This window comes from Crinia signifera, chromosome 6, assembly GCF_055691185.1.
Source record: "Crinia signifera chromosome 6, ASM5569118v1, whole genome shotgun sequence".
In the NCBI taxonomy this organism is placed as follows: domain Eukaryota; kingdom Metazoa; phylum Chordata; class Amphibia; order Anura; family Myobatrachidae; genus Crinia; species Crinia signifera.
Window position 1 is genome coordinate 149781726 of NC_139222.1, and position 16517 is coordinate 149798242.

Consider the following 16517-nt stretch of genomic DNA (forward strand, 5'->3'; position numbering starts at 1 on the left):
GCATCTGACTGCGGCCTATAAAGCAAGTCCGAAAGTGGTGGTAGGTGCATGGTGGTAGTTGCCGACCCAATCGTTGGTGCTGCCTCCACCGGTGCCAGGTGTTGAAGCATCTGTATAGGACACCCAAAACAGATCACTATGTAAAAAAAAAAACGAAAGTATCTGTGGGGGACCCCTTAATAGCATACCCTCCCCATAACAATAGTGCCGACACCAAACTTAAAGCCAATGACAAGGTATAGTGTAAAAGACATCCTGAGCATGCTGGGAAAGAAACCTGTAACTGTTCGGTGCCCAGGCTCTCCTCACCAGGCTACACCCAATTTTCTCTGTGCCCTCTGATGGATGGAAAAATAAACAAAAATAACTATTGTTCATTTCATTAAAATATTCCATGACCACTCAATATTCCCACCTGCATTATATATGTTTTTTTTTAGGACAGCTTGAGAATACTCAAGGACACCAAAGGGAAGTAGACAAGTTATCTACTTTCTGGAAAGATTTATTTTCCCAGTCTCCTCAAATAGGACTACTGGTGTTCCCCCATATGTTCTGGTAGCGGTTTAGTATTTCAAGGATAGAAACTTTAGTACTTAAAGGTGGTCTATTATATGTCTATGAAGTATTTTGCACCCAAAAGATTTTTCTGTGAATCACCACACCCAAATATTTGAAATGACTTGTGACATCCAGCAATCACAAAATTGCACTAGATCTGGTCTGAACTTGTGTCCACGTGTAAGAATGATGCAGTCCACTCACTGACTTATAGGATTCAATTCCAATTTTACTTGCATCAAGTCCAATGTTTCAGTACAATAGAATTAATGTTTTCAACAAAAGTAACAAACAATGTAAGTCCCGATTCCATGGGCAACACTGTTTTTCAGGTGTGCATTTACTGGTTAGCATAGCGTGACATTCCTTTTGGGCATTGCATAACATGACATGTAGTACATAAATCTTGTTTTTATATTCTGTACTTTTTATGAAGCCACACATTTGTGCAAAATAGTATGGTCCTTTACAATAAAATATCAGCTTTATTTGTGTCAAGTGCAGGTTTTGGAAATGAAATGAAATTAATCTAATCACAGTTACAAAAAAACTATTTAAACTGCAGGTGTTGGTGTTCATTTAAAATAACTTTCCTTTTAAATTCTCTCTTCGGGGTTGCTGGTGCTGTTTCAGTTATAAGGCCATGAATAAAGACTTCATGCATCTTATTCACATTAAAAAATACAAACTGCATTAAATAGATTCACAATCCTTATAATTCATAGATACAGCAATAACTTCGCAAAGTTCAGAAATGCAGTTAAATATATATTTATTTTAGGAAGAACAGTTTCAAAAAGGAAAAAAAAAAAAAAACCTCCTCTTCAATGAAAACTGCAGTGAAAAAGCATCTGGGGGTGGGGGGGGGGGTAGTGATTTTGTGGCTCTGCTTCGTACCACTAAATAAATTACAATCCACTGCATTTAAAGCATGACTAAATATTTGAACTTATAAAACAAAATAATGGCCAAACAAGTCTTCAGGGAAAATATTTTAGTCTGTTAGCTTTACACAAGTTGAGTGTTATCAAAACTTTTTTCCCCATTTAACACAAGTAAAATCATGAGACAAATTGTCAGGAGTATAAAAAGAAGAAAATAAAAGAAAGATAATTTGAAGCACAAATAGAACACAGTTTATACAGTAGATGAAAGGAGGAGTATCTCATAAGAAATGATTGGCATCTGTTTAGTTAGCTGGAGATTAAGTATATGCCCTATTAATTGAAAAACAAAAAATAAAATAAAAATTCCTCCCAAGATTACAAAAGGAAGATGGTTTCCCCATCCATCGGTTACGACAACTAGTCAGTTGATTAAATGGTTTTACATAATCTTCTGAATTCATATGAATGGGTTGCATTTGTTGGCAAATAAATCATGCCCCTAAATTAACATCGCCAGAACGAAAATGAAATCCTGTAACGATTTGAAAAACTTTTACACTCATACTTAGAGCTGTGCACTACCATTGCCATTCTGGACACCATATTGACTTAAACATTAAACCAATTTGATTTCACAAACCAAAAACAAATCTAGAAAAAATAATGAAGCGCTCACTTAGCCCTGCCACCACTTCTTTTCAGGCAGCGACAGGATAAATAAATTAACAAACATACATACTATGAAATAAAAAAAAAAAAACGAACAAGAAAATCATGCTGTAAGTAATCTATAGAACAGGGCAATTTGTGTAGAAATTTGGTGGCTTTAGTATACAAGACCCTACGCCTGAAAAAGCAAAGAATAACTGGAAGCTATAGAGTCCAGGTCTAACTTTTCAATAATCAAAATTTAAGTGCTCTCTAGTAAGTCATACAAGCAGTACCAGTTCTGTGATTAACTGTTCATACTATGTTAGTCCTGAAGGCGAATTCCCATAAACAATTCACTCATTTTACATAGAGGCAATTTATAATGCTGTATTACACAGCAATCTTTATACTGTATTGTTTACTTCCCTCACTCTGTAAGCACAGATTGACCATAATATATTAAACAATACATGTATAAAAAGCATGACGTAGCACATTTACAAAGTTGCCTTAAGTCATGCCCTAGTAATAGAGAAAAAGAGCTCATGTACCAATACGGCAAGTACAAAAGCAAATAATCTGGAACATAATGCCTATAAAACATTGCAATAACAGAACACATGAAAAAGAAAATTTCGTACTGCAATATTTCAGCGAGTAGTCAGGACTACAAAATTCTCCATGATTAAATACTGCATAATACATCTATAAAAAAAGTTGGTAAACACTTGAAAAAGCGAAGAAATAATCAAACATGGGTAACAAAACTAGAACATTTTTTGGCTCCCTAAGCTGTTCTGTTATTGGTGAGATTTCAGGTTGGTTTGGACTAGGAGTTATTTCCTAACTTTTTTCTTCCCTGCTGCCACATTGGTAATGTATGGAGAATACCTTCTTTGAAAGAGAAAAAAGAAAAAAAGAAAGCTACAAATAGAAAACTAAAATATAACTAACAATTTAGGACAACCAAGAAAAAAAACAAATGTTTTCATCAAGCTTAATTACATTCGGGTAATAGTCTAGCCTGTCACAAATAGTATTAGCAACCTGCTCCCTTTGTACTAATATCCTCCATTAAACCAGCAGTCTGTCCACAGAACAGCGTCTGTATGTTATACTCAAGGCTTTGCAGTACTCAAGACCTTGATTCCGTTTTGACAAGGTTTTTCCAATGTCAACTATAGTCTCTTCATGTAGAACAAAGAGCAATTTGTTCTACTTTGCCAAGGTCCATAAGAAGTTGTTTGATCCTGTGCTTCAACTGAGGAAGCCGTGCAAGTGGTTCTGGAGGCTCCAGTTCTCCTGTGTAATCCAAGAAACTCTCTAGTACTGCAAAAAGAGAAGCACAAGTGTTATTATGCGTATAGTAGCATCAGTTAGGAGCTTGCATCACTATCACAATTCAAAGCCAGCTCAATAGCAAAGCGATTACTTTCCAGTGCCAAACACCAGAGACCAAAAATATAAAAATAGGGATAAAGAATTTAATTCAAACCTATAGATCTGTAAAGATCAAGTGTGGAAAAAAAAAAGAGAGGGGGCTAACAGGTTAGCATACTTCTAACAACAAAGAAAATAGATTGAATAGTTAATTTGACATCTAGGGAGACTGGTCTGAGGAATAAGGACTGTGGCAAGAGACCCAGACACATGATAAAATGGTGAAAACTCCACTGAAGGGACATCAGGCATCAAATTAGTTCCGTTTTTTTCAGCTATCTGAAAAATCTAATGGTCTAGACCTTATATTCTTACATTTACTTGTGACAGACAAATTGTTTTGAAGTGGACAGTTCAATTTGAGACCAGGAAAGCAACAGATTAAAAAACTATTTGATCAAATTCATGCAAAACTACAGTGAAAAAAATGTTATAGCTGTCAGGTTACGTTGACAAAAAAAATGCCATCCACACTACATTTTTTTCTAAACAGAAAACCCCCACATCCCCATAATAACACAATATTATGGGGGTGTTCAATCCCTGACAACATTGAAGAGACAGATCGACAGATCCAGCCTGAATTTAAAAGCAACGGTCATGAATTGTCGCGATCATGGTCGAATCTCTACAATCCACAGCCGTTTACATGGACACGCGCCCTTTTTGCCAAGCGAGATAAAGGGATTTTTGTAAGAACTTACCGTTCGAATCCCTTTCTCTGATATGGTCCTGGTGACACAGCTCAACACTGGGATGTAGGAGGGTCCGAAGGAGCCAGGCACCTATCCTAAAGTTTTAGAGGGTAGGCTCCTCCCCTACTGCATCCCTGGACTCTTCAGTTCAATCTTTCAAAGCCACTGGAATACATTAACTCAGTACAAACGCCTGCACATATTATATGCACATTTTATAACAGAAACTGTTAACTTTTAACCATTTTAACATGAACATCATGAAACTTCTGGCATACTTACTGAGCGTAAGGGAGGGATCGCTGTGTCACCAGGACCATATCAGAGAAAGGGATTCGAACGGTAAGTTCTTACAAAAATCCCTTTTTCTCTTTCAATGGTCCTGGTGACACAGCTCAACACTGGGACGTTCCAGAGCCGGTCCTTTGGGAGGGTACGCTCAGGTCTGCAGCTCTCAGCACTGCTCGCCCGAATGATGCGTCCTCCGACGCGAACTCATGGAATCTATAGAATTTGGCAAATGTGTGAACAGATGACCAAGTGGCAGCTCTGCAAACCTGCTCAGCTGTGGCCCCATGTCGAACCGCCCAAGAGGTGGCAACTGACCTGGTGGTATGCGCATTTATTTTGGCCGGTACCGGTCTACCCACTTTGGTGTATGCAAAGGCTATCACAGACCGCAACCACCTAGCAATAGTCTGCTTAGATGCAGGCCAACCAATTTTGTATACGTCATACAATACCAACAATGTGTCAGTCTTCCTGACACTCTTCACTCTGTCCACATATATGCGTAACGCACGCACAACATCCAAAGTTCTCAACTTGTCCCTTTTCTTAAAACCCTCTGGGGGTTGAAACACAGGTAGAACTATCTCCTGATTTAAATGGAAGGTAGATACCACCTTCGGTAAAAACTGAGGCACTGTTCTTAAAACAGCCCTGTCATCATGAAAAATTAAGAAGGGAGATTTACATGACAAGGCTCCTAACTCTGAAACTCTTTTAGCAGATGCTACTGCTAACAAAAACACTAGCTTCCACGTGAGAAACTTAAAGTCAGCCGACCTTAAAGGTTCAAATGGTGCCTTTTGAAGGCATTCCAAAACCAGTGATAGATCCCAAGGTGCTACTGGTTGCTTGTATGGAGGTTTCAACCTGGATACTCCTTGTAAAAAGGTTTGAATTTCCGGCAAAATGGCTATCTTTTTCTGGAAATAGATGGACAAGGCCGAAATCTGCACCTTCAGTGACTGAAGGCTTAGACCCGATGAAAAACCATCTTGTAAGAATTCCATCATTCTTGATAGCTTAAAATGAGATGTATGAGCCTTTCTTCTCTCACACCATCGAATGTAAGTCTTCCAGACTCTATAATAATTTGCCGAAGATACAGCTTTTCTGGCTTTTATCATCGTCTGTACTACTGCCTCAGAAAACCCTTTCCTTTTCAAAATGGTGGTTTCAATAGCCAGGCCGTCAAAATCAATCGATCTGAATCCAGGTGATTGAATGGGCCTTGTCTTAGAAAATCTGGTCTCAGAGGTAGACGCCATGAGTCCACAGACAACCTCTGAAGCCTCGAGTACCAGGACCTCCTTGGCCAATCTGGGGCCACTAAGATCACTGGAACCTTCTGCCCCTGTATTTTCTTCAGAAGTCTCGGTAACATTGGTACTGGTGGGAATGCATAAAGGAGATCTCCCTGCCAGTGAATAGTCATGGCATCCACTGCCTCCGCTAGTGGATCCCTTGTTCTGGCATAGAACCTGGGCACTTGACGGTTGACCCTGGATGCCATCAGGTCCACATCCGGAGTTCCCCACATCGAAGTGATCTGGTGAAACACCTGAGGGTGTAAGCTCCATTCCCCTTCCTTGAGCTCCTCCCTGCTCAGGAAGTCGGCTTCTATATTCTCTATTCCTGTAATGAATATAGCCGATACAGCTGGAACATTCTGTTCCACCCATAGGAAGATTCTGGACACCTCCCACATGGCCAATTTGCTGCGTGTACCTCCCTGGTGATTCAGATACGCCACAGCTGTGGCATTGTCGGTCTGAATCCTCAAAGGGAGGTTCTGTAACCTGTCTCCCGCCAAGGAAATCACTTTCCAGACAGCTCTCAGCTCCAAGATGTTGATTGGTAACGCTGATTCCTCTGCCGTCCACAGGCCCTGAAGCCTGAGATCCAGGGCTACTGCCCCCCAGCCCCTGAGACTGGCGTCGGTAGTTACTACCAACCAGTCCCAGGTCTGTAATGACCGACCCCACTGAAGGGAATCTACTTCTGTCCACCATTTCAAGGATTCCCGAGTGTCCGAAGACAGCACTATCATCTCGGATTTCATGGTCAAAGTGTTTCCTGACCAGGATGACAAAATGTTCCATTGGAACCTCCGAGAGTGGAACCTGGCAAATTGAAGCGTCTCGAATGACGCCACCATTTTCCCCAGGAGCTTGAGGCACCTCCATACTGAAATGCTCTGAGCCCTGAGAATCTCCTGGACTAGGGTGACCAGATCCCTGGCCTTTACCTCCGGGAGGAATACCCGATGAAGATGGGTGTCCAGTATGACTCCCAAGAATTGGAGCCTTTGTGACGGTACCAACTGAGATTTTTGCAAATTTAAAATCCAGCCGTGAGCCTGCAAAAAACTGATGGCCTCTGCCAAATGACTCTGCAGCATGGCTGCTGACTCTGCTTTGAACAGGAGATCGTCCAAATAGGGTATTACTGTGATTCCCCTGAGCCTCAGCACCGCCGCCATCACTGACATTATCTTTGTGAATACCCTTGGCGCGGTTGCTAGCCCAAAGGGTAACGCCCGGAATTGTAAATGCAGGTCTCCTATGGCAAACCTCAACAAGGTCTGATGTTCCGGGTGTATAGGGACGTGCAAATATGCGTCCTGGACATCCATGGATGCCAAAAATTCTCCCTGGTCCAGACTCAGGAGTACTGACCGTAGGGACTCCATTTTGAAATGGTCTACCCATAAATGAACATTTAGAGACTTCAAATTTAGTATTGGTCTGAAAGACCCGTCTGGTTTGGGCACCAGGAACAGCGTGGAGTAAAAGCCTTTCTTCCACTCTGCCCTGGGGACTGGTGTAACCACCCCTTTTTCCAAAAGGGAGTGAGCTGCTCTCACAAGAGCTGTACGAAGCCGTGCCTCCTTTGGTAAAGATGTGGGAATGAACCTCTTCGGAGGCGGCCCTCTGAAAGGGATTTTGTAACCCTGTGTTATAATATCTAACACCCAGGCATCCTGGCCTAGAGAAGCCCAAGCGTCCCTGAAGAGTGTGAGACGCCCCCCCACTTTTGTCACTGTCGGGCGAAGCCCCTGACAGTCATGCAGAGGGTTTATCCTCTCCTTTTGTGGCAGGCTTCTTGTGAAGAGAGCCAAATTTTGACTTTTGTGTCTTGCCTCTAGAGGACTGAAACCTTCCCCTGAAAGACTGTCCTCGAAAGGACGCACCACCTCTAGGGGAGGGCCGAAAGGACGGCTTAAAAGCAGAAAATCTGGACGTCTGCTTTGCTGAGGAGGCCGGCAGGAATGTACTTTTGCCGCCCGTGGCCTGTTTTATAATCTCCTCTAATTCGGTACCAAAGAGTACCTTTCCTTTGAAGGCTAATGTTTCCAGAGCCTTCTTGGACTCATTGTCTGCTTCCCAGGCTTTAAGCCAAAGCACTCTCCTGGCATTAATGGAGACTGTGGACACTCTGGTTGCCATTTTAATAGCTTCCTCCTCTGCTTCCACTGCATATTCTGCAGCTGCCTTAATCTTTTCTGCAAGCAGTAACGCACCAGAGTCAGCCTGCAGCATGGTGCATAATTCACCAGCCCACTCTATCATGGCCTTAGAGACCCAGGCTGAAGCAATAAGGGGCCGTAAGGTAAACCCCACCCCTTCAAAGATAGCCTTGAGGTTTCCCTCCAGCTTTTTATCCACAGAATCTTTAAAAGCTGCACCGCCTTGTACTGGTAATACAGTAGCCTTGGACAACCGTGCCACTGAAGCGTCCACCACTGGGACCTTTTCCCAGAGCTCCGCATGAGACTCTGGCATGGGGTACAGATTAAGGAATCGCTTAGGCATCTGAAGCCTCTTATCAGGAGTTTTCCAAGCCCCTTCTAGCAATTCCTGTAACCCCTCATCTGAAGGAAAAGTAACAGCCTCCTTCCGCTGTCGCTTAAAAACACCTTTAACAGGAGTCTTATCCTCCACAGACAGCTTTAAAGCCTGCTTCACAGCTACAATGAGATCCTCTATACCAGCAGCAGAGTTCTCTTCCAAATCATCACCCTGATCCCAGGGGATGTCAGTATACTCTCCTTCCTCCTCATCTACCACAGTAGTCAAAGCATAAGACCTTCTAGGGGTCCCTGCCACATCATCCATTTTGTCCAGCATTTCACTGAACCTGTTGATCCCTTTAGCAGTATCCTGCATCACCTGAATCAGCGCAGGATCTGCCTGGGTAAGAGGCAAGGAGCCAGACGACTGCTGAGATGATGGCATAGGTCTCTGTGATTCTACCAGCCCATCACTCTGCCTGTCCAAAAGCTGCACCAAAGCGTTAACTGACCTGCCTAGGGCCCTGGCCCACGCAGGTTCCATCTGCTCTGCCCTATGGGGTTCACTGCCCATGGGTCTCACATCAGCGCAAGTAATACATAAGCCCCCCTTGGCCATCTGCTCAGGGACAAACTTTTGTGTGCAAACATTGCACGCGCTCAGTGCACTAAGGGCTCCCTCCCCCAAAACCACAGCCTGATGCTCAGACATGATGCAAGTGATAAATGTATATCTATCAGTATACACAGTGCAAACAATGTACAAGCGTTTATACAGAGGCAATGCACCCAGTCACTTATCTGTCTGTTGGTTTCAACTGCGGGGAAGCGATGCCCAGGAAATCCAAGTCACTCTGCCAGGATCAGTAAGCCAGCTCAGCTCCGCTGCAAGCGTTCTGAAAGGCGCCAAAGTCAGAGTGAAGGAAGAGACCACAGGTCCTTGCTGCTGCGGGGTCCGTGACCTTTTGGCGCCAACCACCCCCAGCCAGCCGCTCCTCAGGTAGGATTTCCTAGTTCCAGTGTCTCCCCCTCAACTGGGGATCACTTGGAACATGCCTGTCACAACGCTGCTGTCCTCTCATCTAGGAGCTCAGCGTGTAAGCTCCGCATAAAATGGCCGCCGCCATCACGGAGCGCCTGTCCCCCATGATCCCCACCTAAATGTGGAGCCGGTTTCAGGGTACTCCGGAGCCCAGGCAGCCTTTTAGAAAAGGCTATAAGCGCTGCACAGGGAGACCAGACAGTGTCTCCCCTGTGCACAGTGAGCTGACAGGACGCGCTTCTGTCAGCTCCTGCTGCGCTAGCAGTGTGAGGATTCACTATGAGAATCCTCACACTGTGCCTACCTAGCTAGGGTAAAAGTTAATAAAACAATAAAAATCCCCTAACTACTCTAATTCTTCGGCTGCTCCTGCAGCCCTTTAGAATAGCACCCACTCCAGTGGGCACCTAACACGAACTGAAGAGTCCAGGGATGCAGTAGGGGAGGAGCCTACCCTCTAAAACTTTAGGATAGGTGCCTGGCTCCTTCGGACCCTCCTACATCCCAGTGTTGAGCTGTGTCACCAGGACCATTGAAAGAGAAATTGAATCTTGCCTGGTGAGATGTGGAAGAGGAAAACAAAAACTGGCCAGAGTCACAGCTGTCAGGACAGTTCGACAGTCGTGACCTGGGATTGAATACCACGCCCCCTATGAGTTGACGGACACCACCTTGAGCCAATTAAAACCTTTTTTTTTAAAGTAGCAGTTTTTTCATATATCCCTGATATCCTAGATTAGAGAAAATGTAAATTAAACAAGAAATGGATTGGATGGATAGATTCACTGAAAGATGTACTGAAATCATTATGGCCCATTATTAAATGGATAAATAACCATTTTCATTGAAGGACTAAAATAATATTGTTCTGCCCATAAAGAGGGGGTGACCAGAAAAAGTGCTGTGGCAGATGGACCAGACTTCCTGTCTAGAGGGCAACAGTGAGGGAGAACCTGTTCAATGTCACAAACTAGTGTTCCCACTAGGCTTATTTCACAGGGCGCTGCGCCCTGCCCCTTTAAAGGCCGCCAAATTCCGCCCTGCCCGGTTTTTGCCGGCCTGCACAGTAAATTACAGCCACTGACAAATGAATGTCTTTGGGGGGCCTTAGGAGGCAGGTGGTACCTGGGCATCAGGATCCGGCAGCACGGGCGAGCAGGAGGTCCCTGCGGTGAATGGGCAGTCAGCATCAGGGTCCCTGCAGCGGATGGAATCTAGTTCCCATCCGTCGCCGATTGTCCATATGCCACAGGGACCCGTGTACACCGGCACTGCCTGCCACCCACATGTGTAAGCCGCTGAGCGCGGCAGCGGGTGTAAACTACCCCCCTCAGCCCTGCAGTTTCCGTAGCTGGTTGGGAGCATGATTTGATTACAACAGCAGTGTGGCACTGTTGTCTGGTGGGTGCTGGTTCGGAGGGGGCTTCTGTTTGCAGTTTGGGGGTCCACTGGCTCCAAGAGGGGCTCCTTTTTGGCAGTGTGGGGGAGGGAGGGGGGCACTGGCTCTGTAGTCTGAGTGGGGTCTCCTGTTTGGATGCCATTGTCTATGAGGGGGGTTCCTATCTGCAGTCTGGGAACCACTGGCTCTCACCGGATGTGGGGTCTTGTCTGTAGTCTGGGGCCTGTAATCAGGTCATTTGTGCAGGCCACTGGCACTGATCTAATGGGGCATTTGCCTAAGATCTTGGTTCTTCTGACTGACAGATGGCAAGTAGGGCTGAGTACCTGCCTCCAGCGAGCTATGGTGCCCACTTATACTCCTGTAGCCAGGGACCTGCGAATGCGCTAGCAGGTTCCTGTACACCAGCATCCATTAAACATTTGTACTCATGTATATCGGAATGTGTGGATCAGGGTCTGGAGTACTCTTCTGTCACTACTGGAAAAATAGTGCTGTAGTTGTAATATGGCTGTTATTTGTAATCCATTCATTCATACCCAGCATTCTTCCATGGCGTCATACTGATCAATGACATGTGTACAGTTGCCAGAACTATAGTAGTTTATTACACCAGTTCTTGGAAAAAAAACAGGGACTTATACAAAGTGGTCTCTCCCCTGTTGTTCTCCTGGCGCTAGAACAGAGGTGTCGGTGACAGTGCCCTCTCTAGTACAGCGGATAGGAAGGCCGCTTGCAGCCTTCAGAGCTCTGAGCATCTCTATGGTATATAAATACAGCATATATAAAGAGATGTGCTTTCATGTTTGTCCTGGGAATGCATGGATTGCATCTCTGATTTGGCTGCTGTATAAGCTAGTAACAGATTCTCTAGGGTCATGCACTATAGGGAAGGGTGGCACTGAGCTGAAGGGTGTAGGAGCTGTGCACAACCGGCTAATCATTTGATGGGTAATGAGCATTACCTTGTGTTTGGGATAACGTGTAATGGACATTATGGTGTGTGGCATAATGTTTAACGGGCATGGAGTATATTATGTAATGGGTGTGATGTACAGTACATTGCCATGTGGTATAATATGGGTGTGTGACGTGTAATAGGCATTATGGTGTAATTTTTGGGGGCGCACTGTCCATATTATCCCTAATTCTTTTTTAAATTGTCTAGTAATGGCATAACGTGTAATGTGCATCACTGTGGCGTAATGTATAATGGTCATCACAGTGTTTGGCATAACGTGTAATGGGCATTACAGTGTGTGACGTTACCACAGCCAGTTTAGTATAGTTAGTCAGTTTTGTGCTGCCAGAATAAGATGATATATACATATATATCTATATCTCGCAGAATCTTGCCCTTTAAAACAAAAATGTGCCCTCCCGATTGAAAAATGTGCCCTCCCGATTGAAAAATGTGCCCTCCCGATTGAAAAATGTGCCCTCCCTGTGGTCAGCACCCTGTCCTAAAAAAATTCTAGGGTGAACACTAACAACCTACATAAATGTGCTATGTGATGTTTATGCTCCATGCCTACATGAAATTTATTTTAAAAAAACACCCCACAAACATGCCTATCCAAGTATTAAAATAAATTTCACATCAGACTCCTTTTTATTCTAAAATTCTTAAATCATCAGTAATGGCATGATGACGCTTAAATCACATTAAATTTGAAGGACTTACCATCAAGTTCTTTCTCTATAAAATCCATTCTGTGAGTGACTTCATCCTGCAGGGACTCCAGATGTGCCAGCAGATTCAGTTGCCATTGAAGCTGTGAGCTGACTGTAGCATCACCATTGTCCAAGGGCTGTGCATGTGTTAATTCCTGCGGAGCATTCCTCTTTGAGAAGCAGTCTCTGACCTAAAAAAAGCACACAGATTATGGATAGTTTTATTACAAATTTATATTAGAAACCAACATTTTTTGTAATGTATATCCTCTGAATGGTGTCCTAGGACGCTTATCTCTGACACCTTCATCTAGCTGCATGACAGATGGGAAGATCCAGCCACGTCCCTCCCCTGCAACTGTAATCACCCCATTAAATGCCCAAACAGCATTAGATTGTTGATGGCAAACTGCATTCAACATCACAGAATGTCCAGGTGCAAAAGCAGTAAAATGAATAAAATGTCTGTATAAAAGTACAAGAGAAATAATAGCAAATGGTAACTGCATTGTATCTGAGCTGAACATGGGGAACAAATTTCATGGTTCAGTGCCCAGTAGTGAGCAATAATAATTACAATTAAGTGAGGGTGAAAAGGTTTCAACAAACACAAGATGCTCATGTGCACACTGGTGGTTAATGTGCACTCACCAACTAAGGAGATCATCAAGTGAGGTGGAGGCAGTGAAGGGCTCTTGGCATGGAAATAATCATCAGCCTGGTAACTAAACAGACTGGCTGTGTACAAAGCTGGATTTATGTTCTCATTGTAAAATCATTTTCTCTGATGTCATGCTGGGGCATAGGCAGCAGCACAAGGGGTCTGGCACTTTAAAAGTAAATAGTTTTTTTTTTTTTTTTTTTTAACTGTGGCTGCTCCCCATCTATATCTGGTATTCTCCTTTCACCAGTTATTTTCTAATAAAGCCTCAAGAAGGAGAGCAGTATGGTCCAGTAGAAAACTAAATATTCCAAGAATAAAAACGAAACAATAAAACAAGAGTGAAAGCTGTAATAGCTGCAAAATGCCATATTTACGTATATGTATTTGAATACAATGTAATTACACTCCCTGTTTGTGTAATGGTTGGGTGTCACAAAACTTTTGTCCATTTAGTTTATCTTCAGGAGTGTGAGGCTGGCAGCATGATCACCAATTCGCTCACACTACCTGGGGAACTGAAGAATACAGAGTCTCTGGGGCAGATGTAACAAACCTGGTGAAGTCCTCAAAAGTGGCACTTGATAAGCACCAGCCAGTCAGTTTGCAACTCATTTTTCAAACCCAGTCTTAAACTTGACAGTTAGGAGCTGATTTGGTGTGTACTGCCATCTACCCGAGGAAGAGCTACCCATTTCTCTAACCCGGCTACAGTATGTGCGCAGTAAGCCATTGATCAGATTTTGATTGGGTGTTCACTGAAATGTTCCTAGTGTTCCTGCTAGGCTGTTTTAGCAGATTTTTAATGAGCCCTGCCTCTCTGGCAGCGCCCCCGCTAAAACAGCCTGCCTTCCTCCCTGCAGGTGAGACCGGGGAAACCCGGCGCCGCTGTAGATAGCGATGCCCGGCGCTTCCCCAACAGTGCAAAGCCTGACGGCGGCGGCAGAGAACACCCTTTTTCTTGACGGCAGCCGGGCCCGCCCCTTTTTGTCACAGCACGCCCCTTTTGTGACGTCGGCGGCCCGGGACCGCCCAAAATAGTGATGTCAGCGGGCCCAGTCTGCCCCCTTTCGCGCTGCCCCCCTTTGAAGCGGCTGATTAGCAAACAAAATTAATGCATTAAATGGCCACAGAGCAGGTAATGCTGGGGTCAAAGCCAGACAAAGTAATGAGGCATCACCTTGCAATTATCAAAAAATAAATAAAAAAATAGTCTGTATAGGTGCTAAGAGATACATATTTCAGCACTGTGTTTAAATTAAGGAAACTAAACTTTATTTCCAGATACAACTATCTAATATGTATCTATTAGGACACTTACAGATTTATCTGTCCAATCTGTCTGGTGGGAACAAACACTGGAAAATGGACAAAAAAAATAAAATAAAATTGTGTGTATAAATTTGTTAAAACAAAATAGCTATAACTAATTTGTCTGATGACCATTGACTAATTTCCAGTGTTTTGGGAGCACGTTTCATTTTCATATGATCCCATACATTACCAGATTTTTGTTCTCACCAGATATATTGGACAGATCAATCTTTAGGAGTGTACTTGGCATTAAGGCCATATACACTAGATCGATTTTACACGATTTCAGAGGATTACGACCATTCGGATTGATCTATCGTCTAAAAAGTACCACATCGTTTATGCTTTCCATCTGATCCGATGTGCGGTCCCATGAGTGCCGGATAGGAGCCCCTAGGGAGGTCATACTGCCCCTATGATATATCGGATTGGAAAAAGGAGTGTTTTATTGTGAATGCGATATATCGCAGGAAGCTTGACTGACATTTCCAGTCCCTCTAGCCGATCAAATATATCTTTAAAATAGTAATCCAATTGTATAACATAAGATATATCTCATGCGATTTACCTCGGCTTGATCAAATCGCATGAGCTATATCTTATGCAAAAAAATGACACTAAAGTACTAAATCGTCTGGAATCACTCCCGGGAAGGTCCAGGGAGAGTTCAAGGTAAATTGCATCTAATTTCAGTGTAAGACACAGAATTCTGTGTTCTGGATCCCTATAGTGCACATCTGGTCTTATTGACTCCATATTGGCTAGATCCCCATTATTGACTGCCTATGCTATTGGGGGCCAATATTTGTAAACCGGTGGTGAACCCCGGATCTGATTTGCTTTATCCAGCCTGATTTTTAATCAAGTTTATGGCGATTACCCTCAATATTCACTGATTCTACTTCCTTGGACCATTTATGCATGATTTGCTTTGCTTTGTCCACCGTTGATTTTTAATCAGATTTATGGCGATTGCCTTCAATATTTACTGATTCCATCTCTTGGGGCCTTTTATGCATGATTACAGCACAAAATAAGCATGTTCCTAATTGATGAATTACGCACAATTGTACTCTGTTACAAACTACTTCTCTCGCCCCTGATGAAGTCATTCCAGTGACGAAACGCATTGGGCTCGCTATACTGTTTGGAAATCTAAAATTACTGCAAATTATTCATCAATTTTATAACATTTTTTATTAAATATCATTATTTTATAATTTTTTTGTATTTGCTGTTAACGCACTCTGAAACACTCTTTCCCTGATCTCTAAAACCCTTGGATCTCCACTAACAGGGGATCCCTCAGAGGTGCTGCTATTGTTCTATTGAGCGCGGTTGGGGTCCTTTTTATCTCTCTCTCTATATATATCTATATATCGATATATAGTGTTAAACACTCAACCTGGGTATGGCTGATATACGTGTATAATAAGGTATCTGAGTGACATGCAGGTCAAGCCCAGATATTGTAAAAAGGGCCTGGCTAATGCTGTGTACACACGATGAGATTTGACATGAAATTTTGACTATATAGTCAAAACCGCATGCAGATCGCACAGGTTTTTTACCTTGAGATCCCGATGCGTGCTCCCGTGACAGCACATATCGAAACCCAGATAGACAGGGCAGCAATGACTATATAGTGCAAATCTAATGCAGATTGTATGAAGTGTATGCAAAAAGTACAGAGAAAGCAAAGATTGTATAGCAAGTCAAATAGCAAATGAATCTCACTGTGTGTACACACCATTAGGTTAGAACTTTGGGGGTTATTGCGGTGCCCGGCGCTTCCCCAACAGTGCAAAGCCTGACGGCGGCGGCAGAGAACACCCTTTTTCTTGACGGCAGCCGGGCCCGCCCCTTTTTGTCACAGCACGCCCCTTTTGTGACGTCGGCGGCCCGGGACCGCCCAAAATAGTGATGTCAGCGGGCCCAGTCTGCCCCCTTTCGCGCTGCCCCCCTTTGAAGCGGCTGATTAGCAAACAAAATTAATGCATTAAATGGCCACAGAGCAGGTAATGCTGGGGTCAAAGCCAGACAAAGTAATGAGGCATCACCTTGCAATTATCAAAAAATAAATAAAAAAATAGTCTGTATAGGTGCTAAGAG

General features: G+C 43.6%; 1 protein-coding gene across 4 annotated transcripts in view; it reads right to left on the minus strand.

Annotated features, from left to right (window-relative positions):
• Window positions 1-868: 868 nt before the first annotated feature.
• PHF20 (PHD finger protein 20) overlaps window positions 869-16517 on the minus strand; it is a 94723-nt gene continuing 79074 nt past the window's right edge. For all 4 annotated transcript variants that reach the window (XM_083147615.1, XM_083147612.1, XM_083147616.1 and 1 more), the window contains 2 exons: window positions 12441-12621; window positions 869-3428 (listed from right to left, as the gene is read on the minus strand). In XM_083147615.1, the coding sequence (XP_083003741.1) occupies window positions 3289-3428; window positions 12441-12621 (321 nt within the window). In that variant the 3' untranslated portion in view covers window positions 869-3288. The remainder of the gene's footprint in view (window positions 3429-12440; window positions 12622-16517) is intronic.